The 22683-nt window shown below is 46.8% G+C and overlaps 1 protein-coding gene across 6 annotated transcripts; it reads left to right on the top strand.

Annotated features, from left to right (window-relative positions):
* Positions 1–939: 939 nt before the first annotated feature.
* Positions 940–21218, top strand: LOC121556176 (zinc finger CCCH domain-containing protein 14). Of its 6 annotated transcripts, none has more exons than XM_041870073.2 (18): positions 940–1129; positions 1881–1923; positions 2075–2189; positions 2381–2472; positions 2798–2951; positions 3245–3626; positions 3915–4096; positions 4715–4815; positions 5058–5213; positions 8583–8663; positions 13529–13650; positions 14545–14768; positions 17562–17785; positions 18439–18565; positions 18791–18936; positions 19499–19578; positions 19743–19849; positions 20578–21218. In XM_041870073.2, the coding sequence occupies exons 1-18, from the start codon at positions 1094–1096 to the stop codon at positions 20579–20581; spliced, it is 2376 nt and encodes a 791-aa protein (XP_041726007.1). In that variant the 5' UTR covers positions 940–1093; the 3' UTR covers positions 20582–21218. The 6 variants fall into 6 exon arrangements, with proteins under 6 accessions (XP_041726007.1, XP_041726008.1, XP_041726010.1 ...); XM_041870074.2 differs by having other exon boundaries at positions 3242–3626; positions 17565–17785; XM_041870076.2 differs by having other exon boundaries at positions 941–1129; positions 2432–2472; positions 3242–3626.
* Positions 21219–22683: the final 1465 nt, after the last annotated feature.

Genomic DNA, 22683 nt, shown 5'->3' with positions numbered 1-22683 from the left:
ACTGTTCGCTGCTCTGGCACCCCAATGGTGGAACGGCCTCCCTCACGACGCCAGGACAGCGGAGTCACTCACCACCTTCCGGAGACATTTGAAACCCCACGTCTTTAAGGAATACCTGGAATAGGATAAAGTAATCCTTCTATCCCCCCCTTACCCCAACCCAAACCCCAACCCAAAAACAAAACAAACAAAAAAAAACATTGTAAAGTGGTGATCCCACTGGCTATAAGGTGAATGCACCTATTTGTAAGTCGCTCTGGATAAGAGCGTCTGCTAAATGACGTAAATGTAAATAATGTAATGTGTCAGCTAGAGATGGCATGCAGGAATTTGTAGTCTTGCTTGATGTCTACTTTGACCCTAATTAGCATTCTTGAATATGAGAGTAAATAGAGCCGAATATATTGATAAAAGTCACCTTGTCTGAGAGAGATTTACATGGTTATCAAAACGTTATGCCAGGGTAAGACTACACGAAACACAGACCTTATTTTAAGTGTTTCTAAAATCCCCCTAAGGGAAAAAATGAATGGTAGAAAAACGATTGGAACCATTTGGCCGCTAGGTTTTATGGGTATTATGACACCTCCACTCTGGAGCTCTATTGACGTAGCTGGAAGTTTCTGACTGGTATTGTGACTGTGACAACGGGCAGCCTCCCCCGCTTGGCTCGATGAGATATGTAGTGATTTTGCCAACACAGCCAGCTATGTACACTACCCTTAACCTGTTTTCAACTGACTATCATATTTGTTAATTAAATCGGACTTCATTAATATGAGTAATCCAGGAATGTCACCAGTTAATGGACACGAGAAAACTCGAGAAATAGCAACTTTATAGATCGCAATGACTACAATGAGTGGCTAAATGAATTCCGGACATGAAGGGTCTGTGCTGTGCTGTGCCCCGCCCCTTGCAACACGAGACTCCACTATCCCATACTGCATTGCGAATGTGTTTGCGAGCATTAGCGTTTAACATTCAGCGGCGCTAGTGTTTTTGTAGGCAGGACATGTTGGTTTAGTGAATTACCTACTTTTTTTTAAAATTAATAACGAATCGTAGTTTATTAGGTACAGTACACGCAAACATGGAGATCGGCACAGAGATAAGCAAGAAAATACGGGTGAGGTCATTTCGATGCTAGCTAGCTAGCTAGCTAGCTATTTGTCTTGGTAACTATCTAGCTAGGTAGCTACCGTTAGCTAGTTAGCGGTACCGCCTTGCCATTAGCTCAAGTAACGTTAGCTAGCTAACTAACCCATGAGAGAATTTGTACAAATTTACAAGTAACCGAAAAAAAAATCATATTAGGCACCCATTACTGCAACTCACAGGTTGGAAGTCTACAACAGCTGAGGTGCCGAAGAGCCATTTTTTCGGTTGCTTGTACATTTTTTTATTTAGACCTTTTTTTTTTTTAATAGCTAACTACATACCGGCCGTAAATTAAGATAGCTAGTTGCTCTGCAAAACTCCACATTTGGTGATCAACGAACTAATTTGGACAATAACGCTTGCAGAACTGTAGCTTTGGGACACAACATCGGGAGTCTGGAGAATGGGAGTTTGAATCGGAGCTTTCTGGCCGTAAGATAGGTTTCAAACGCACAGATAGTGGTTCAGCTGTGTCTGAATTTGAGTGGTTACATTTCTCCAGCCCAATATTTCAGTTTATTACCCAAACGGGTGGGGAATACACTTTGTTATTGTTTCTACTGCTGATTGCTGCTTTAACTTTTGCCCGGTAGATGTAGCTAACAAAGTTGTCTAGCCAGAAAAGTGAAGGCGAGAGCCATCGCAAACTGGTACCTAGTAGCTAGGTTGTTTTCTTGCCCAAGGCTAGCAATTGACAATGTATTATTATTTTCTTGCAGGCTGCTATCAAGGGAAAGCTTCAAGAACTCGGTGCCTATGTCGGTAAGTGTGAATATTAACATCAGCTTCTGATCTGCTGCAATTAAACTGACTGTTGTTGACAATAGAAATACAATGATTCTATTTCTATGGATGTCGACCTTCTACCAAGGGTTTCTAGAATACATTGTTCTAACTGTTCTCTCTCCCCCAGATGAAGAGTTACCAGACTATATCATGGTGATGGTGGCCAACAAGAAGACTTCCCAGCAGATGTCTGATGACCTGTCCCTCTTCCTCGGCAACAATACCATCAAGTTTACTGTCTGGTGCGTATGCAACCAACTAGGCCTGGTCCCAGAACTTCTAAAGTCATTGTCTCGCTGTTTGGCAAGACTGCGCAGATCTGGGACCAAGCTACAGCAAGTGTCTTGAGTTGAGAGGATGGTTTGGGTGTAACTTTGTATTTTCTATTTCAATGAATGTAAACAGTTCTACGTATGGTGTGTTGTTGTTACAGGTTACATGGAGTCCTGGAGAAACTGAGGTCTGTGGCAGTAGGTAAGTTCAGGTTACATGGAGTCCTGGAGAAACTGAGGTCTGTGGCAGTAGGTAAGTTCAGGTTACATGGAGTCCCGGAGAAGCTGAGGTCAGTAGCTAAGTTCCAGTAACGACAAAGGAGTACCAGCTCCCTAGCTGAAAAAGTCAAACGATACTGTATTGAACAGTGACTAGTATCACCCTGGTGGGAATTCAAAGACCTTGAGTCGTTCGATGCCAAAACAAACAACCCCTAAGAGAGGATTGTAACATCCTTATCAAGGCTAGGAACGTTACAATAGCATAAAGTAGTATGTTGTAGAGCTAGCTTTGACAGTATTATATATATCTCTACCCCTTGTATAGCTAAATTGACAATCTCTCTGTTTGTATCAAGAACCGGCGTCCCTGAGGCCTCAGCTGTACTCCGACACTGGCACCTCGGCAGGGAAGAGCGAATGGAAGGGGGAGGAGTCAAAGGGCCTTGCGGTGTCCAGCTCACGCTCTGATAGGACAGAGACCCGCGTGTCAAGCTCCGCCCATGAGCACAGGTAAGTGTTGATTTTGAAACATTGATTTGCTATGTATTGAAAAGAAAGAAGGAGGACCCTTTTAATGCCGTTCACTGAAATCATCATGGTTCAGGTTGGCTTGGATCATGTGAAAGACCCCTAATACTAACCCATGATTTTATTCGGAAGATGCTCCTCAGACGAGACCTCTTAAGTCCTACATGTTGATCAATTAATTGACGTGAGGCTTAAGCATTTTATCAGAACCAAATAGGGTGAAACAGCCCAGATCTGACTCAACACACTAACGTCACTGTCATTCTGTCCAGAAGGGTCTCCTCAGACAAGACCTCCTCGTCCCGCCTCACCTCCATGGTCAAGCCCCTGATGGACCCTCCCTCCTCTGAGGCCGTCATTGACATCAAGCCCGAGCTAGACGATGACCTTATGGGCGAGGACCCCGTGGACATGGGCGTCCTCCCGGGTCGCCTGCGTGGATCCACCTCCGGAGGAGGAGGAGGGCGGGCATCTGCTCAGATCTACCGGCCGCCCCAGGGCAGGTCCTCCTCGGGGACAGGCAGGTCGACGGACGCCTATAGGCCCTCAGAGGGGTCCTCTGGGTCTCACAGCAGGCAGCAGCAGCATGGAAGCTATCACCTGGACAGTAGGAGCAGCAGAGACAGCAGGACATACAGAGATGGAGGGGGAAGCAGGGTACAGATTGTTTACGTATTACCTTAAGTCAAGGGCCTTGCTCCAATATTTCAGAGATGCATCCTTCCTCATTTTCTTGACATAATCAGATATCTAGAAGTGATTTTAGATTGGTGAAAGCAAAGTCACCACCGTATTACTTTCACTATTCCAACCAATGAGATCTCTGATTACTTCATGGAAAGAAGGATGGATTTCTTAATCATTTGAAAAGGATCAAATTTTGTAGCCAGTCAGTGCTGCTTTCCTGTGTCTGTCACAAACCATCTCTGGTCGTGTTGTCTCTAGCATCAGGAGGAGGCTTCGAGGAAGCGCAAGGCCCCGGTGGTGAGCTCTGTGGTGCGGGTGAACCAGTCAGCAGACGGGGGTCGAGACAGTGATGAGGAGGAGGAGGACGACGAGGAGGATGAAGGATATGGGGTCAAGAACCTGTCCAGCAGAGTGTCCCTGCCTTCCAAACCAGAACGCAAGTAAGGGAATGTACACACAGGAAACACACACACAGTGCCCCACACACACACAGTGCCCCACACACACACACACAGTGCCCCACACACACACAGTGCCCCACACACACACACACACAGTGCCCCCCCCCACCCCACACACACACAGTGCCCCCCCACCCCACACACACACAGTGCCCCCACCCCACACACACACAGTGCCCCCCACCCCACACACACACAGTGCCCCCACCCCACACACACACAGTGCCCCACGCACACACGCACACAGTGCCCCCCCCACCCCACACACACACAGTGCCCCCACCCCACACACACACACACACAGTGCCCCCCACCCCACACACACACAGTGCCCCCCACCCCACACACACAGTCCCCACCCCCCCCACACTATCCCTTTACCTCTGTTACGCTCTCCTTTCCACATGTTCATCTACTCTGTATGTTTTGCTTCTTGTTGTGTTGGGTATCAGCTGTTAATTCCAGGTAGTTACAGTGTACACCTTAGGACAGTAGCAGAACTGTCATGAACATCCCTTCTTTCACAGAAATTGTACACGCTGTTGGTGCCCCCAGGGTGTTGTCTGTGTGTTGACCCATGTCTCGGTGTGTTTGTAGACCCACCCTGCCCCCGGCCAAACAGGCCAACAAGAACCTGCTGATGAGGGCTATGTCTGAGGCCCAGATCTCCATCAACAAGACTGCAGCCTACCCACCTAGTACGGTTCACACTCTCTCCACTGTTTGTCAATCTGCCTGAATCTGATTTGTTAAAAAATGACTACCTGTAATTTGTTGTTCTGTTTATCATGACACCCATATTGACTAAACGGAAGAAAACATACTGTCAGAGGAAGGGACTAGCTGAACTTGTCCACTAAGAAATGCCTGTTTTCATTGCAAAATGTTTTTGCTACGGTCTGCACTTATGAATACGACCCTGTTGCCTGTGTTCCCCCAGTACCACAGAGACAGACGGTTCCGGTGGCACCCAGGACCCGTTCAGCCAGTGATGAGATGAACGCAGCCATCCAGCTGGTTCAGGAGCACCTCCACGGCCTGGTCCCCAGGGGGCAGACTTACACCCCCTCAGAGCCCCCCACCTCCAGGCAGCTAGGTAAGAGCCTCAACCCCCCCCCCAGGCAACTACACTACCTGACCAAAAGTATGTGGACACCTGCTCATTCCGAACATCTCATTCCAAAATCATGGGCATTAATATGTAGTTGGTCCCCACTTTGCTGCTATAACAGCCTCCACTCTTCTGGGAGTGACGGTGCCACGTTGAAAGTCACTGAGCTCGTCAGTGTTTGTCTATGGAGATTGCATGGCTGTGTGCTCGATTTTATACACCTGTCAGCAACGGGTGTGGCTGAAATAGCCGAATCCACTGAAGGGGTGTCCACAAACCTTTGTGTGTATATATAGTGTAGGTAAGAGCCCCAGCACCCCGGGCTGCTAGGTAGGAGCCCCAGGCAGCTAGGTAAGAGCCCAGGCAGCTAGGTAGGAGCCCCAGGCAGCTAGGTAAGAGCCCAGGCAGCTAGGTAGGAGCCCCAGGCAGCTAGGTAGGAGCCCCAGGCAGCTAGGTAGGAGCCCCAGGCAGCTAGGTAGGAGCCCCAGCACCCCAGGCAGCTAGGTAGGAGCCCCAGGCAGCTAGGTAGGTGCCCCAGGCAGCTAGGTAGGTGCCCCAGGCAGCTAGGTAGGAGCCCCAGGCAGCTAGGTAGGAGCCCCAGGCAGCTAGGTAGGAGCCCCAGGCAGCTAGGTAGGAGCCCCAGGCAGCTAGGTAGGAGCCCCAGGCAGCTAGGTACATCACACTCCAAGGCCCAATCCCAAACCGACCCCTAATCCCTATGTACTTGTGGAGATCTGAGAGGATTTGATTGGTATAAGCAATATTGTGAAACTTCCACCTAGCCTATCAGAGGGCAAGGTCTCCGGAGCTAATTACCATATTGAGTTACACCTGTCTAATCCACTCAGCTCTCCGTCTAGGGCGTAGGGACGAATTGGAATTGGGCCCATGGCTTCCCATCTCATTACAGAAGGAGCATGGTTGTTGATCCACTCAGCTCTCCGTCTAGGGCGTAGGGACGAGTGGAATTGGGCCCATGGCTTCCCATCTCATTACAGAAGGAGCATGGTTGTTGATCCACTCAGCTCTCCGTCTAGGGCGTAGGGTCGAATGGAATTGGGCCCATGGCTTCCCATCTCATTACAGAAGGAGCATGGTTGTTGATCCACTCAGCTCTCCGTCTAGGGCGTAGGGACGAATTGGAATTGGGCCCATGGCTTCCCATCTCATTACAGAAGGAGCATGGTTGTTGATCCACTCAGCTCTCCGTCTAGGGCGTAGGGACGAATTGGAATTGGGCCCATGGCTTCCCATCTCATTACAGAAGGAGCATGGTTGTTGATCCACTCAGCTCTCCGTCTAGGGCGTAGGGACGAATGGAGTTGGGCCCATGGCTTCCCATCTCATTACAGAAGGAGCATGGTTGTTGATCCACTCAGCTCTCCGTCTAGGGCGTAGGGACGAATTGGAGTTGGGCCCATGGCTTCCCATCTCATTACAGAAGGAGCATGGTTGTTGATCCACTCAGCTCTCCGTCTAGGGCGTAGGGACGAATTGGAATTGGGCCCATGGCTTCCCATCTCATTACAGAAGGAGCATGGTTGTTGATCCACTCAGCTCTCCGTCTAGGCGTAGGGACGAATTGGAGTTGGGCCCATGGCTTCCCATCTCATTACAGAAGGAGCATGGTTGTTGATCCACTCAGCTCTCCGTCTAGGGCGTAGGGACGAATTGGAATTGGGCCCATGGCTTCCCATCTCATTACAGAAGGAGCATGGTTGTTGATCCACTCAGCTCTCCGTCTAGGGCGTAGGGACGAATTGGAATTGGGCCCATGGCTTCCCATCTCATTACAGAAGGAGCATGGTTGTTGATCCACTCAGCTCTCCGTCTAGGGCGTAGGGACGAATTGGAATTGGGCCCATGGCTTCCCATCTCATTACAGAAGGAGCATGGTTGTTGATCCACTCAGCTCTCCGTCTAGGGCGTAGGGACGAATTGGAATTGGGCCCATGGCTTCCCATCTCATTACAGAAGGAGCATGGTTGTTGATCCACTCAGCTCTCCGTCTAGGGCGTAGGGACGAATTGGAATTGGGCCCATGGCTTCCCATCTCATTACAGAAGGAGCATGGTTGTTGATCCACTCAGCTCTCCGTCTAGGGCGTAGGGACGAATGGAATTGGGCCCATGGCTTCCCATCTCATTACAGAAGGAGCATGGTTGTTGATCCACTCAGCTCTCCGTCTAGGGCGTAGGGACGAATTGGAGTTGGGCCCATGGCTTCCCATCTCATTACAGAAGGAGCATGGTTGTTGATCCACTCAGCTCTCCGTCTAGGGCGTAGGGACGAATTGGAATTGGGCCCATGGCTTCCCATCTCATTACAGAAGGAGCATGGTTGTTGATCCACTCAGCTCTCCGTCTAGGGCGTAGGGACGAATTGGAATTGGGCCCATGGCTTCCCATCTCATTACAGAAGGAGCATGGTTGTTGATCCACTCAGCTCTCCGTCTAGGGCGTAGGGACGAATTGGAATTGGGCCCATGGCTTCCCATCTCATTACAGAAGGAGCATGGTTGTTGATCCACTCAGCTCTCCGTCTAGGGCGTAGGGACGAATTGGAATTGGGCCCATGGCTTCCCATCTCATTACAGAAGGAGCATGGTTGTTGATCCACTCAGCTCTCCGTCTAGGGCGTAGGGACGAATTGGAGTTGGGCCCATGGCTTCCCATCTCATTACAGAAGGAGCATGGTTGTTGATCCACTCAGCTCTCCGTCTAGGGCGTAGGGACGAATTGGAATTGGGCCCATGGCTTCCCATCTCATTACAGAAGGAGCATGGTTGTTGATCCACTCAGCTCTCCGTCTAGGGCGTAGGGACGAATTGGAATTGGGCCCATGGCTTCCCATCTCATTACAGAAGGAGCATGGTTGTTGTTTCAATGTCACTTGCACTAGTACAGTGAAATGCCTTTCTTGCAAGCTCCAAATCCAACAATGTAGTAATCAATATTACTGCATTGTCCTGTTTGTCCTGACTCTGACGGCACTGGTCTCATTACCGTTGTATGTCCTGACTCTGACTGGACTGGTCTCATTACCGTTGTATGTCCTGACTCTGACGGCACTGGTCTCATTACCGTTGTATGTCCTGACTCCTGCTGCACTGGTCTCATTACCGTTGTATGTCCTGACTCTGACGGCACTGGTCTCATTACCGTTGTATGTCCTGACTCCTGCTGCACTGGTCTCATTACCGTTGTATGTCCTGACTCTGACGGCACTGGTCTCATTACCGTTGTATGTCCTGACTCTGACGGCACTGGTCTCATTACCGTTGTATGTCCTGACTCCTGCTGCACTGGTCTCATTACCGTTGTATGTCCTGACTGTACCGGTTTCTCCCTGTAGATCAGTCCCGGTCCCTGGCCTCACGGCTGCAGTTAGCCTTGCCAGAAGATAACATGAGAGCACAGCACAGTGACTATTTAGGTGAGTCTGTCATATCCTAACTAGAAGTCTTTATGGATCCACCGAGACTCCAGCGGGTTCGGATCCAAAATGTGAAATAATGTCACGCGTCTGGGTCGGCTCTGATATGATCAAATAAAATGTTATTGGGTCGCGTGCACGTATTTTGCAGATGTAATCGCAGGTGCAGTGAAATGCTGATGTTTCTCTATAGCTCCATCAGTAGTAATACCCAACAAAACAATGCACACAAATCCCCCAAAAATGTTGTGAGTCTGGAATGTCCTGAACAAAAATATAAATGCAACATGTAAAGTGTTGGTCGCATGTTTCATGAGCTGAAATAAAGATCCCAGAAATGTTCATACGAATGAAAAGCTTATTTCTCTCAAATGTTGTGCACAAATTTGTTTACGTCCCTGTTAGTGAGCATTTCTCCTTTGCCAAGATAATCCATCCACCTGACCAGGTGCGGCATATCAAGAAGCTGATTAAACAGCATGATCATTACGCTGGTGCACCTTGTGCTGGGGACAATAAAAGGCCACTCTAAAATGTTCAGTTTTGCTTATGGTTGAGAAATCAACATTAAATTCTCTGCCAACAGCTCTGGTGGATATTCCTGCAGTCAGCATGCCAATTGCGCACTCCCTCAACTTTTAGAGTGGCCTTTGATTGTCCCCAGCATTTGGAAAGTATTCAGACCCCTTCACTTTTTCCACATTTTGTTACATTACAGCCTTATTCTAAAATGTATAAAATTGTTTCTCCCCCATCATCAATCTACACACAATACCCCATAAAGACACATTTACAGGGTATTCAGACCCTTTACTCAGTACTTTGTTTAAGCACCTTTGGCAGCGATTACAGCCTTGAGCTTGGCACACCTGTATTTGGGGAGTTTCTCCCATTCTGCTCTGCAGATCCTCTCAAGCTCTGTCAGGTTGGATGGGGAGCGTCGCTGCACAGCTATTTGCAGGTCTCTCCAGAGATGTTCGATCGGGTTCAAGTCCGGGCTCTGGCTGGGCCACTCAAGGACATTCAGAGACTTGTCCCGAAGCCACTCATGCGTTGTCTTGGCTGTGTGGTTACGGTCGTTGTCCTGTTGGAAGGTGAACCTTAGCCCCAGTCTGAGGTCCTGAGCGCTCTGGAGCAGGTTTTCATCAAGGATCTCTCTGTACTTTGCTCCGTTCAACTTTCCCTCGATCCTGACTGGTCTCCCAGTCCCTGCCGCTGAAAAATATCCCCACAGCATGATGCTGCCACCACCATGCTTCACCGTAGGGATGGTGCCAGGTTTCCTCCAGACGTGACGCTTGGCATTCAAGCCTAAGAGTTCAATCTTGGTTTCATCAGACCAGAGAATCTTGTTTCTCATGGTCAGAGTCCTTTAGGTGCCTTTTGGCAAACTCCAAGTGGGCCATTTTAAGAATGATGGAGGCCCCGGTGTTCTTGGGGACCTTCAATGCTGCAGAAATGTTTTGGTACCCTTCCCCAGATCTGTGCCTCGACACAATCCTGTCTCGGAGCTCTACGGACAATTCCTTCGACCTCATGGCTTGATTTTTGCTCTCACATGCACTGTCAACTGAGGGACCTTATAGACAGCTGTGTGCCTTTCCAAATCATGTCCAATCAATTGATTTTACCACAGGTGGACTCCAATCAAGTTGTAAAAACATCTCAAGGATGATCAATGGAAACAGGATGCACCTGAGCTCAATTTAGAGTCTCATAACAAAGGGTCTGAATACTTATGTAAGGTATTTCTGTTTTTTGTTTTTTAATACATTTGAAAAAAAATCTATCCTGTTTTCGCTTTGTCATTATGGGGTATTGTGTGTAGATTAAAAAAAATATTTAATCCATTATAGAATAAGGCTGTAACGTAACAAAATGTGGAAAAAAAGTCAAGGGGTCTGAATACTTTCAGAAGTTTGGACACCTACTCATTCAAGGGTTTTTCTTAATTTTTACTATTTTCTACACTGTAGAATAATAGTGAAGACATCAACACTATGAAATAACACATGGAATCATGTAGTAACCAAAAAAGTGTTAAACAAATCAAAATATTTTATATTTGAGATTCTTCAAATAGCCATAATTTGCCTTGATGACAGCTTTGCACACTCATGGCATTCTCTCAACCAGCTTCACCTAGAATGCTTTTCAAACAGTCTTGAAGGAGTTCCCACATATGCTGAGCACTTGTTGGCTGCTTTTCCTTCGCTCTGCCGTCATTGTCCTGTTGAAAAACAAAGGATAGTCCCACTAAGCCCAAACCAGATGGGATGGCGGATCGCTGCAGAATGATGTGGTAGCCATGCTGGTTGAATTCTAATTAAATCACAGACAGTGTCACCAACAAAGCACCGCCACACCATAACACCACCTCCTCCATGCTTTACGGTGGAAACTACACATGCGGAGATCATCCGTTCCCCCACACCGCGTCTCACAAAGACAGCGGTTGGAACCAAAAATCTACATTTTGGACTGCAGACCAAAGGACAGATTTCCACTGGTCTAATGTCCATTGCTCGTGTTTCTTGGCCCAAGCAGGTCTCTTCTTATTGGTGTCCTTTAGTAGTGGTTTCTTTGCACCAATTCGACCATGAAGGCCTGATTCACACAGTCCCCTCTGAACAGTTGATTTTGAGATATGTCTGTGACTTGAACTCTGTGAAGCATTTATTTGGGCTGCAATTTCTGAGGCTGGTAACTCTAATGAACTTATTCTCTGCAGCAGAGGTAACTCTGGGTCTTCCATTCCTGTGGCGGTCCTCATGAGAGCCAGTTTCATCATAGCGCTTGATGGTTTTTGCGACTGCACTTGAATGAAACTATTGACTGACCTTCATGTCTTAAAAGTAATGATGGACTGTTGTTTCTCTTTGCTTATTTGAGCTGTTCTTGCCATAATATGGACTTGGTCTTTTACCAAATAGGGCTATCTTCTGTATACCCCCCTACCTTGTCACAACACAACTGATTGGCTCAAACGCATTAAGAAGGAAATTAACTTTTAAGAAAGCACACCTGTTAATTGAAATGCATTCTGGGTGACTACCTCATGAAACTGGTTGAGAGAATGCCATCTTCATGACTCATACTGAGTGTGCCAAGCTGTCATCAAGGCAAAGGGTGGCTATTTGAAGAATCTCAAATTTAAAATATATTTAGATTTTAACACTTTTGATTACTACATGATTCCATATGTGTTATTTAATAGTTTTGATGTCTTCACTATTATTCTACAATGTAAAAAGAAAGAAAAACCATTGAATGAGAAGGTGTGTCCAAACTTTTGACTGGTAGTGTACATTTCGGTTAATTGCTCACCACTACTTATGTCGTGTGGCTTTACACCCCCTGCTATTTTGTGGATAAAGAGTTTCCTGTCTAACAGAACACAGAGGGTGTTCTTTAATGGAAGCCTCTCCAACATAAACCAGGTAGAATCAGGAATTCCCCAGGGCAGCTGTCTAGGCCCCTTTTTTCAATCTTTACTAACGACATGCCACTGGCTTTGAATAAAGCCAGAGTGTCTATGTATGCAGATGACTCAACACTATACACGTCAGCTACCACAGTGACTGAAATGACTGCAACTCTTAACAAAGTTGCAGTTAGTTTCAGAATGGGTGGCAAGGAAAAAGTTAGTCCTAAATATTTCTAAAACTAAAAGCATTGTATTTGGGACAAATCATTTACTAAACCTCATCTAAATCTTGTAATGAATAATGTGGAAATTCAGCAATTTGTGGAGACTAAATTGCTTGGCGTAACTCTGGATTTTAAACTGTCATGGTCAAAACATGTTGACGCAACAGTAGCTAAGATGGGGAGAAGTCTGTCCATAATAAAGCGCTGCTCTGCCTTCTTAACAACACTATCAACAAGGCAGGTCCTACAGGCCCTAGTTTTGTCTCACCTGGACTACTGTCCAGTCATGTGGTCAGGTGCGACAAAGAGGGACTTAGGAAAATTGCAATTGGCTCAGAACAGGGCAGCACGGCTGGTTCTTGGATGTGCACAGAGAGCTAACATTAATAATATGCAGGTCAATCTCTCCTGGCTCAAAGTAGAGGAGAGATTGACTTCATCACTACTTATATTTATGGGAGGTATTGACATGTTGAATGCACCGAGCTGTCTGTTTTAAACTACTGGCACACAGCTTGGAGACCCATGCATACCCCACAAGACATGCCACATTTTAGTCATTTAGCAGACGCTCTTATCCAGAGTGACTTGCAGTTAGTGAGTGCATACATTTTCCATACTGGCCCCCGTGGGAATCGAACCCACAACCCTGGCATTGCAAGCGCCATGCTCTACCAACTGAGCTACAAGAGGTCTCTTCATAATCCCCAAGTCCAGAACAGACTATGGGAGGCGCACAGTACTACATAGAGCCATGACTACATGGAACTCTATTCCACATCAAGTAACTCATGCAAGCAGTAGAATCAGATTTTTTTTTTAAACAGATAAAAATGCACCTTATGGAACAGCGGGGACTGTGAAGCAACACAAACATAGACACATGCACACACACACACACGATAACATACACACATGTAGACATGGATTTTGGGTTATATATTTGTGGTAGTGGGGTAGAGGCCTGAGGGCACACACTTAATATGTTGATATCTGTTATGAATGTAGTATTGTAATGTTTTTTTTAAATGTATAACTGCCTTAGTTTTGCTGGACCCCAGGAAGAGTAGCTGCTGCCTTGGCAGGAACTAATGGGGATCCATAACAAATACTACTAACACTGGAGAGTAGGACTGCTTAGTTTGACTCTAACTCAGGACTGATTTGTATAACATCAGGATTAACTAAGAAGTTTCTCACATCACCCTGTGTAGCTCTAGAGGTGGCCGAGGGGAGTGTTCTGAGGCCTTTTGACACCCGCTCCTTCATCACGAGGAGGCCTGAGCTGGGGGAGGAGGTGCTTCCTGTCAGGAGCAGACTGGGACAACTGGACAAGGTGATGGTGGTTAAAGATAACTATTGGATCCATTTTGGAGAAAAAAATGTTTGCATGAAAATACATGTAGACTGAAGTTGACTCCTAAAAGTCTAAGCTGTTGGGGGGGGTTCTATACGCTGACATAGGGAATTGTTTTAAGATGGTCATACCATGGATCGTGTAGCTATTTGATTTATAATTTTAGGACCCCTTTAGGTATAGATTGTTTTTACTTTTTTATTATTTGATAAATTATAGAATTTGGCCTCTACAACTATAGCCCAGAGAAATGCATTGAATAACAAAACAGACAGTCAAACAATAAATCATAAGGTTTTGAAGTGTCTGTTCTATATCTAGGACAAGGGTATTCAACTCTTACCCTACAAGGTCCGAAGCCTACTGGTTTTCTGTTCTACCTGATAATTAATTGCAGACACCTGGTGTCCCAGGTCTAAATCAGTCCCTGATCAGAGGGGGAAAATGTAAACCACAGTGGAACTGACTTCGATGTCCAGAGTTGTGTTTGAGTGATCTCAAAACATCTTCCATTTCATTTCTTTAAACCGGTACCAGGTTACCTTCAGACGAGTCCCGTGGGGGTCGTAGAGCAAAACGGAGAACACCTTCGTGTTCGTGAGTCATCTTTCCGTAGAGGGGTCATATTAGTTTTGTTGGTCAAACCGTTTTGGTGAGAAGACCGATTTTCGTGTTGTCTCCTGGTCTGACAAAGTGCTGTAGCTCTGCTGCTTTCCACCGCAGATGGAAGGCCGACATCGGCAAGATGGATTGAAACACATGCAGATACACTTAACCACTCTATTGTGAACTCAGAGAGTAACAACCGCATTTAAAGTCATTGAGTATAACACAATCCAATGTAATATCTTATTTCCATTGTGGTCCTGTTAGGTGCCTATGACGAGTAGGCTGGGGCTAGAGGAGGTGGCACCTCCTATGAGGAGTGGACTGGAGGAGGTGGCACCTCCTATGAGGAGTAGACTGGGACTGGAGGAAGTGGAACCTCCTATGAGGAGTAGACAGGAGGAGACTATAGTGCCTATGAGGAGCAGGCTGGGAGCCATGGTCAAGGAGGAGATCCAGCCAGCTACTCCACGCATGGTGCAGCCAGCCAGGTATATCATACTGACTACCCTCTTCATGACTCATACTGACTACCCTCTTCATGACTCATACTGACTACCCTCTTCATGACTCATACTGACTACCCTCTTCATGACTCATACTGACTACCCTCTTCATGACTCATACTGACTACCCTCTTCATGACTCATACCGACTACCCTCTTTATGATTCATACTGACTACCCTCTTCATGATTCATACTGACTACCCTCTTCATGACTCATACTGACTACCCTCTTCATGACTCATACTGACTACCCTCTTCATGACTCATACTGACTACCCTCTTTATGACTCATACCGACTACCCTCTTCATGACTCATACTGACTACCCTCTTCATGAGTCATACTGACTACCCTCTTCATGACTCATACTGACTACCCTCTTCATGACTCATACTGACTACCCTCTTTATGACTCATACTGACTACCCTCTTTATGACTCATACTGACTACCCTCTTTATGACTCATACCGACTACCCTCTTCATGACTCATACCGACTACCCTCTTCATGACTCATACCGACTACCCTCTTCATGACTCATACCGACTACCCTCTTCATGACTCATACCGACTACCCTCTTCATGACTCATACTGACTACCCTCTTTATGACTCATACTGACTACCCTCTTCATGACTCATACTGACTACCCTCTTCATGAGTCATACTGACTACCCTCTTTATGAGTCATACTGACTACCCTCTTCATGACTCTTACTGACTACCCTCTTTATGAGTCATACTGACTACCCTCTTTATGACTCATACTGACTACCCTCTTTATGAGTCATACTGACTACCCTCTTTATGAGTCATACTGACTACCCTCTTCATGACTCTTACTGACTACCCTCTTCATGAGTCATACTGACTACCCTCTTCATGACTCATACTGACTACCCTCTTCATGACTCATACTGACTACCCTCTTCATGACTCATACTGACTACCCTCTTCATGACTCTTACTGACTACCCTCTTCATGAGTCATACTGACTACCCTCTTCATGAGTCATACTGACTACCCTCTTCATGACTCATACTGACTACCCTCTTCATGACTCATACTGACTACCCTCTTCATGACTCATACTGACTACCCTCTTCATGACTCATACTGACTACCCTCTTCATGACTCTTACTGACTACCCTCTTCATGAGTCATACTGACTACCCTCTTCATGACTCATACTGACTACCCTCTTCATGACTCATACCGACTACCCTCTTCATGACTCATACTGACTACCCTCTTCATGACTCATACTGACTACCCTCTTCATGACTCATACTGACTACCCTCTTCATGAGTCATACTGACTACCCTCTTCATGACTCATACTGACTACCCTCTTCATGACTCATACTGACTACCCTCTTCATGACTCATACTGACTACCCTCTTTATGACTCATACTGACTACCCTCTTCATGACTCATACTGACTACCCTCTTTATGACTCATACTGACTACCCTCTTCATGACTCATACTGACTACCCTCTTTCATGACTCATACTGACTACCCTCTTTATGAGTCATACTGACTACCCTCTTCATGACTCTTCTGACTACCCTCTTCATGAGTCATACTGACTACCCTCTTCATGAGTCATACTGACTACCCTCTTTATGACTCATACTGACTACCCTCTTCATGAGTCATACTGACTACCCTCTTCATGACTCTTACTGACTACCCTCTTCATGAGTCATACTGACTACCCTCTTCATGACTCATACTGACTACCCTCTTCATGACTCATACTGACTACCCTCTTCATGACTCTTACTGACTACCCTCTTCATGACTCTTACTGACTACCCTCTTCATGAGTCATACTGACTACCCTCTTTATGAGTCATACTGACCGTTGTTGCAGCAGCAGGGTTCCAGCATGGCTCTCTGAAAACAAGCTAAGATGGCCCCATAATAACCACACACCTGAACTGGGCTGGAAGTGAACAAAACTGTCATAATGCGTTTGTGTGTCTATATGTCTCCCTCCTCCCTCACCCCTCTCCCTTCTCCCTCCTCCCTCCCCCCTCTCCCTTCTCCCCCTTCTCCCTCCTTCCTCCTCCCTCACCCCTCTCCCTTCTCCCTCCTCCCTCCCCCCTCTCCCTTCTTCCTCCTCCTCCTCCCTCTCCCTCCTTCCTCCTCCCCCTCTCCCCTTCTTCCTCCTCCCTCCCCCCTCTCCCTTCTTCCTCCTCCCTCCCCCCTCTCCCTTCTCCCCCTTCTCCCTCCTTCCTCCTCCCTCACCCCTCTCCCTTCTTCCTCCTCCCTCCCCCCTCTCCCTTCTTCCTCCTTCCTCCTCCCTCTCCCTCCTTCCTCCCCCCTCTCCCTTCTTCCTCCTTCCTCCTCCCTCTCCCTCCTTCCTCCCCCCTCTCCCTTCTTCCTCCTTCCTCCTCCCTCTCCCTCCTCCCTCCCCCTCTCCCTTCTTCCCCTTCCTCCTCCCTCTCCCTCCTCCCTCCCCCTCTCCCTCCTCCTCTCCCCCTCTCCCTTCTTCCTCCCCCTCTCCCTCTCCCCTTCTTCCTCCTTCTTCCTCCTCCCTCCCCCCCTCTCCCTTCTCCCCCTTCTCCCTCCTTCCTCCCCTTCCTCCTCCCCCTCTCCCTCCCTCCCTCCCCCCTCTCCCTTCTTCCTCCTTCCTCCTCCTCTTCCTTCCTCCCCCTCTTCCTCCTCCCTCTCCCTCCTCCCTCACCCCTCTCCCTTCTTCCTCCTCCCTCCCCCCTCTCCCTTCTTCCTCCTTCCTCCTCCCTCTCCCTACTCCCTCCTAGCAGTGAGAAGGCTGAAGCCGTGGGGTCAGCCAGTCCTAAGTTCATTGTGACCCTGGATGGGGTTCCTAGCCCCCTGGGTAACCTAGGAGACTGTGACATGGAGGCAGATGACAGTTATCCTAAACCAGCCAAGACCCCCATGCCTGACCCCTCCATCCACCTCAGAACAAAACCCAAACTCAGCATCCACCACAGACTGCAGGGGGAGCCACAATACCCTGACGGTAAGGGATTTATTTATTCACTGATTTATTGGTAAAACGGTTATAAATAAAATGCAATATTTCGCTTCTATTATTAGCATTAGGGTGTAAGCTTTGATACTCGGGTATTACGATTGCGAAGGCTTTTTCAATGGTTAAGCACTTGCACCTGTCAGCACTTGATGCATCCTTTTATTACTAGTGAATAATCATAATGGTCCACACCAGATGTTGTTGAGATGTTCTGATTGGCTATCTCTGTATAACAGATTAGGCTACCACACCAGTCAGCCACCATAACACACTTTCTGTCAACAACAATGCAGATCCGCTGGACCCGTTTTCTGGTCTAGTCTGTGAGCCGACTGTGGACGTTCACCAGTCACTACTGTCAGTGGCAGCGAAACAAACTACAAGAAATCTGTATTTTCTCAATTGAAAAGAGGTTCTAGGCGAGGTAAAGAGACTTTAGGATGTTCTCGCCAGCCAGCTTTGACACTGTGTGCTGGAAAGGGTACCAGTCAACGTTTTTGTTTGGAATGCTTTTTGTAAGAAACACCCCGGAGACGCGGAGAGCTGGGTTGGATACCTTACTACAGTCGTTTCTGATCTGGACAGCAAGCCTTCATCTAAACTCTGTCATCCCTCTTTCATTGTCCATCTTCGGGTTTCAGAAGCAGGGATGGAGACGGAGGAGGCGGGTCCTGTGAAGAGACGGAAGGTTCTGGAGCGGTGCAAGTTCTGGCCTGTCTGTAAGAGTGGAGACGACTGTGTCTACCTTCACCCTACTACACAGTGCAAGTAGGAACAACCCTGACGTACTTTAGCCTCTAGGATGTTGAATAAAGACCGTTAGGCCCTCGACGAATTGAAAATCAAAACAACGTCTACATTTTTAGTTGGGTTTTGTGGAATTGTGTCGTTTTTTTTTTTAAACCCTAAAGCTACATAGATTCATTGATGTTTTTATTTGACTTGACTAATATGTTGTTCCCTCCTCTGTCCCCCCCCCCTCTCTGTGTCTAGAACCTTCCCCAGCTGTAAGTTTGGGGACAAATGCCTGTTCGTCCATCCTAACTGTAAGTTTGACGGCAAGTGTTCCAAACCAGACTGCCCCTTCACTCACGTCAGCCGCAGAGGACCCGCCCCCTACACCCCCCCAGTCAGACCAGGTACAGACACACCCCTTTAAGCCCCTCCCCCAGTAGATTACAACCTTACGCAGCATTCAAGTGGGAAAACTCTCTGAAAATACTACTTGTAAACGGGGAGCAACGACTGACGTGCTTTGAACCTATTTTTTTGCCGATTTTGAACGCCAATTGGCTAATGGCAAACAAGCTGGGTCAACCATAAACTAGAAGTACAGCTATCATACTCGTAATTAAATTATAGTGTTAGAAAAACATATTTAACGAGATGTTTACGAACGCAGCATTAGATTAGGATGTTTGTGTACGTTGGTTTGTTAAATGTGTAAATATTACCGGTTGAGATTTTACCTTTTATTTCATGTCTTCTAAGTTGGTCCGGGGCGGCAGGTAGCTTAGTGGTTAAGAGCATTGTGCCAGTAACCGAAAAGTCGCTGGTTCTAATCCCCGAAGCCGACTAGGTGAAAAATCTGTCGACGTGCCCTTGAGCAAGGCACTTAACCCTAATTGCTCCTGTATGTCGCTCTGGATAAGAGCATCTGCTAAATGACTAAAATGTAAATGTCTGTCTGTTTGATTACAGCTCCTTCACCTCAGTCCAGCAGTGTGTGTCGTTTCTTCCCAGAGTGTAAGAAGATGGACTGCGCTTTCCATCACCCCAAGGTCAGAGGCCGTGAGGTCGAGAGGAGTTTGTCCTCAAATAGAGCCGTTGGGGCTGTTTTTGTTGTATAAAAATCTTTCACGAGACACTATTAAGGAAATAATGAATGGTTGAGTGCTGATCAAAAACTTTTTTTAAGATGAAGACTGTTTTCTGTCTCTGTCAGCCTTGTCGGTTTGGAGCCCAGTGTAAACGTGCTGGCTGCACCTTCTACCACCCCACTGCCTCAGTCCCTCCCAGACACGCCCTCAAGTGGACTAAGGCCCAGAACAGGTAACCCGGCGTTACACATACCTAGTATTACCTACCCAGAACAGGTAACCCGGCGTTACACATACCTAGTATTACCTACCCAGAACAGGTAACCCGGCGTTACACATACCTAGTATTACCTACCCAGAACAGGTAACCCGGGCGTTACACATACCTAGTATTACCTACCCAGAACAGGTAACCCGGCGTTACACATACCTAGTATTACCTACCCAGAACAGGTAACCCGGCGTTACACATACCTAGTATTACCTACCCAGAACAGGTAACCCGGCGTTACACATACCTAGTATTACCTACCCAGAACAGGTAACCCGGGCGTTACACATACCTAGTATTACCTACCCAGAACAGGTAACCCGGCGTTACACATACCTAGTATTACCTACCCAGAACAGGTAACCCGGCGTTACACATACCTAGTATTACCTACCCAGAACAGGTAACCCGGCGTTACACATACCTAGTATTACCTACCCAGAACAGGTAACCCGGCGTTACACATACCTAGTATTACCTACCCAGAACAGGTAACCCGGCGTTACACATACCTAGTATTACCTACCCAGAACAGGTAACCCGGCGTTACACATACCTAGTATTACCTACCCAGAACAGGTAACCCGGCGTTACACATACCTAGTATTACCTACCCATTAACTCTCCGTACTTAACTGTGCCCTATTTGGATCCTAATGCACTTCTTTATTTTCCTTGTGTTTTTCTAGCTAGACAACATGGGGGCCTGAGACCTGAGACTGACTGACAGTCTAGATGTGGAGCTATAGAACAGGGTTCCCCAACTTGCGGCGCGTGGCCTGAATTTGGCCCGCAGGTGATTTTTATTTGGCCCCTCAAGTTTTTAGAGGTTTTTTTATTTCTTTTTTTTGGACATACAAATATCAGCTTCAAGTGATTTTAACTTTGGTAATCTGTTCCAAACTATTCCCACGCGTAATAGAGAGAAATGTGATTGTATACAAATGTAAGCAAGGTTTGAAGTAATTATGTTTTAGTCAAATATATCTGTTTGGGCTTCTTGCCGTCAATTTACAGTCTACACATTTTTTTTTTTTTTTTTTATGATCTGGCCCCCTGAACATCCGTTAGAAAAAATCGTCCCGTGGCTGAATCTAGTTGACGATCCCTGCTATAGAAGATGTGGTGATGCTGTTCAGTTAATGTTTTATTCTCTTACGGTTTAATTATCAACGATTATCTGGTCAGTCCTTTATTTGCATTTATTTCATTTTTATTTGTGAAACTGACACATTTTTTAACCAGACAAAACTTACAGGGTTTTGTAAAGTTGTTGTACTGCAATTTTTTTTGATAATGCTGAAAGTATATTAAAATACTCCACATGTCATGTTGCTGGTCTGTGTATTTTCATAACCTCATAAGGCTGCTGGACTGACTGGGTGCCTTTTTATATCTGTTTCCACACTGAACATCAATCAAATGTATTTTATAAAGCCCTTTTTACATTAGCAGTTGTCACAAAATGCTTATACAGAAACCCAGCCTAAAACCTCAAACACCAAGCACTGCAGATGTAGAAGCACAGTGGCTAGGAAAAAACTCCCTAGATGGCAGGAACCTAGAGAGGAACCAGGATCTGAGGGGTGGACAGTCCTCTTCTGGCTGTAAGGGGTAGAGAAATTGAGCTTATATGTATATATATATTACACTGAACAAAAATATAAACGCAACATGTGAAGTGTTGGTCCCGTTTTTCATGAGCTATAATAAAAGGTCCCAGAAATGTTCCATACGCACGAAAAGCTTATTTCTCTTCAATTTTGTGCACACATTTGTTTACATCCCTGTAAGTGAGCATTTCTCCTCTGCCAAGATCATCCATCCACCTGACAGGTGTGGCATATCAAGAAGCTGATTAAACAGCATGATCATTACACAGGTGCACCTTGTGCTTGGGACGATAAAAGGACACTCTAAAATGGGCAGTTTTGTCACACACAACAATGCCACAGATGTCTCAAGTTGAGGCTAGCCTGCAATTGGCCTGCTGACTTCAGGAATGTCCAACAGAGCTGTTGCCAGAGAATTACATTTTCATTTCTCTACCATAAGCCGACATCATTTTAGAGCATTTGGCAGTACATACAACCGGCCTCACAACCGCAGACCATGTGTAACCACGCCAGCCCAGGACCTCCCCAGACCATGTGTAACCACGCCAGCCCAGGACCTCCCCAGACCATGTGTAACCACGCCAGCCCAGGACCTCCCCAGACCATGTGTAACCACGCCAGCCCAGGACCTCCCCAGACCATGTGTAACCACGCCAACCCAGGACCTCCACATCCGGCTTCTTCACCTGTAAGATCATCTGAGGAGGTGGGGTGGGGTGCTGAGGAGCATTTATGTCTGAAATAGAGCCCTTTTGTGGGAGTAAACTCATTCTGATTGGCTGGGCCTGGCTCCCAAGTGGGTGGAACTGGCTCCCAAGTGGGTGGGCCATGGCTGAGCCCCTGCCCAGTCATGTGAAATCCATAGATTAGGGCCTAATTAATTATTTAAATTGACTGATTTCCTTCTATGAACTGTTAACTCAGTAAAATCTTTGAAATTGTTGCATGTTGCGTTTATATTTTTGTTCAGTGTATATATATACAAAAGTATGTGGACACCCCTTCAAATTAGTGGATTCGGTTATTTCAGCCACACCCGTTGCTGACAGGTGTATAAAACTGAGCACACAGCCATGCAATCTTAGACAAACGTTGGCAGTAGAATGGCCTTCCTGAAGAGCTCAGTGACTTTCAACGTGGCACCGTCATAGGATGCCACCTTTCCAACATGTCAGTTCG

This window comes from Coregonus clupeaformis, unplaced genomic scaffold (assembly GCF_020615455.1).
Source record: "Coregonus clupeaformis isolate EN_2021a unplaced genomic scaffold, ASM2061545v1 scaf0069, whole genome shotgun sequence".
In the NCBI taxonomy this organism is placed as follows: domain Eukaryota; kingdom Metazoa; phylum Chordata; class Actinopteri; order Salmoniformes; family Salmonidae; genus Coregonus; species Coregonus clupeaformis.
The sequence above is the reverse complement of the archived record's forward strand: the minus strand, read 5'-3'. Positions and strand labels throughout refer to the sequence as shown.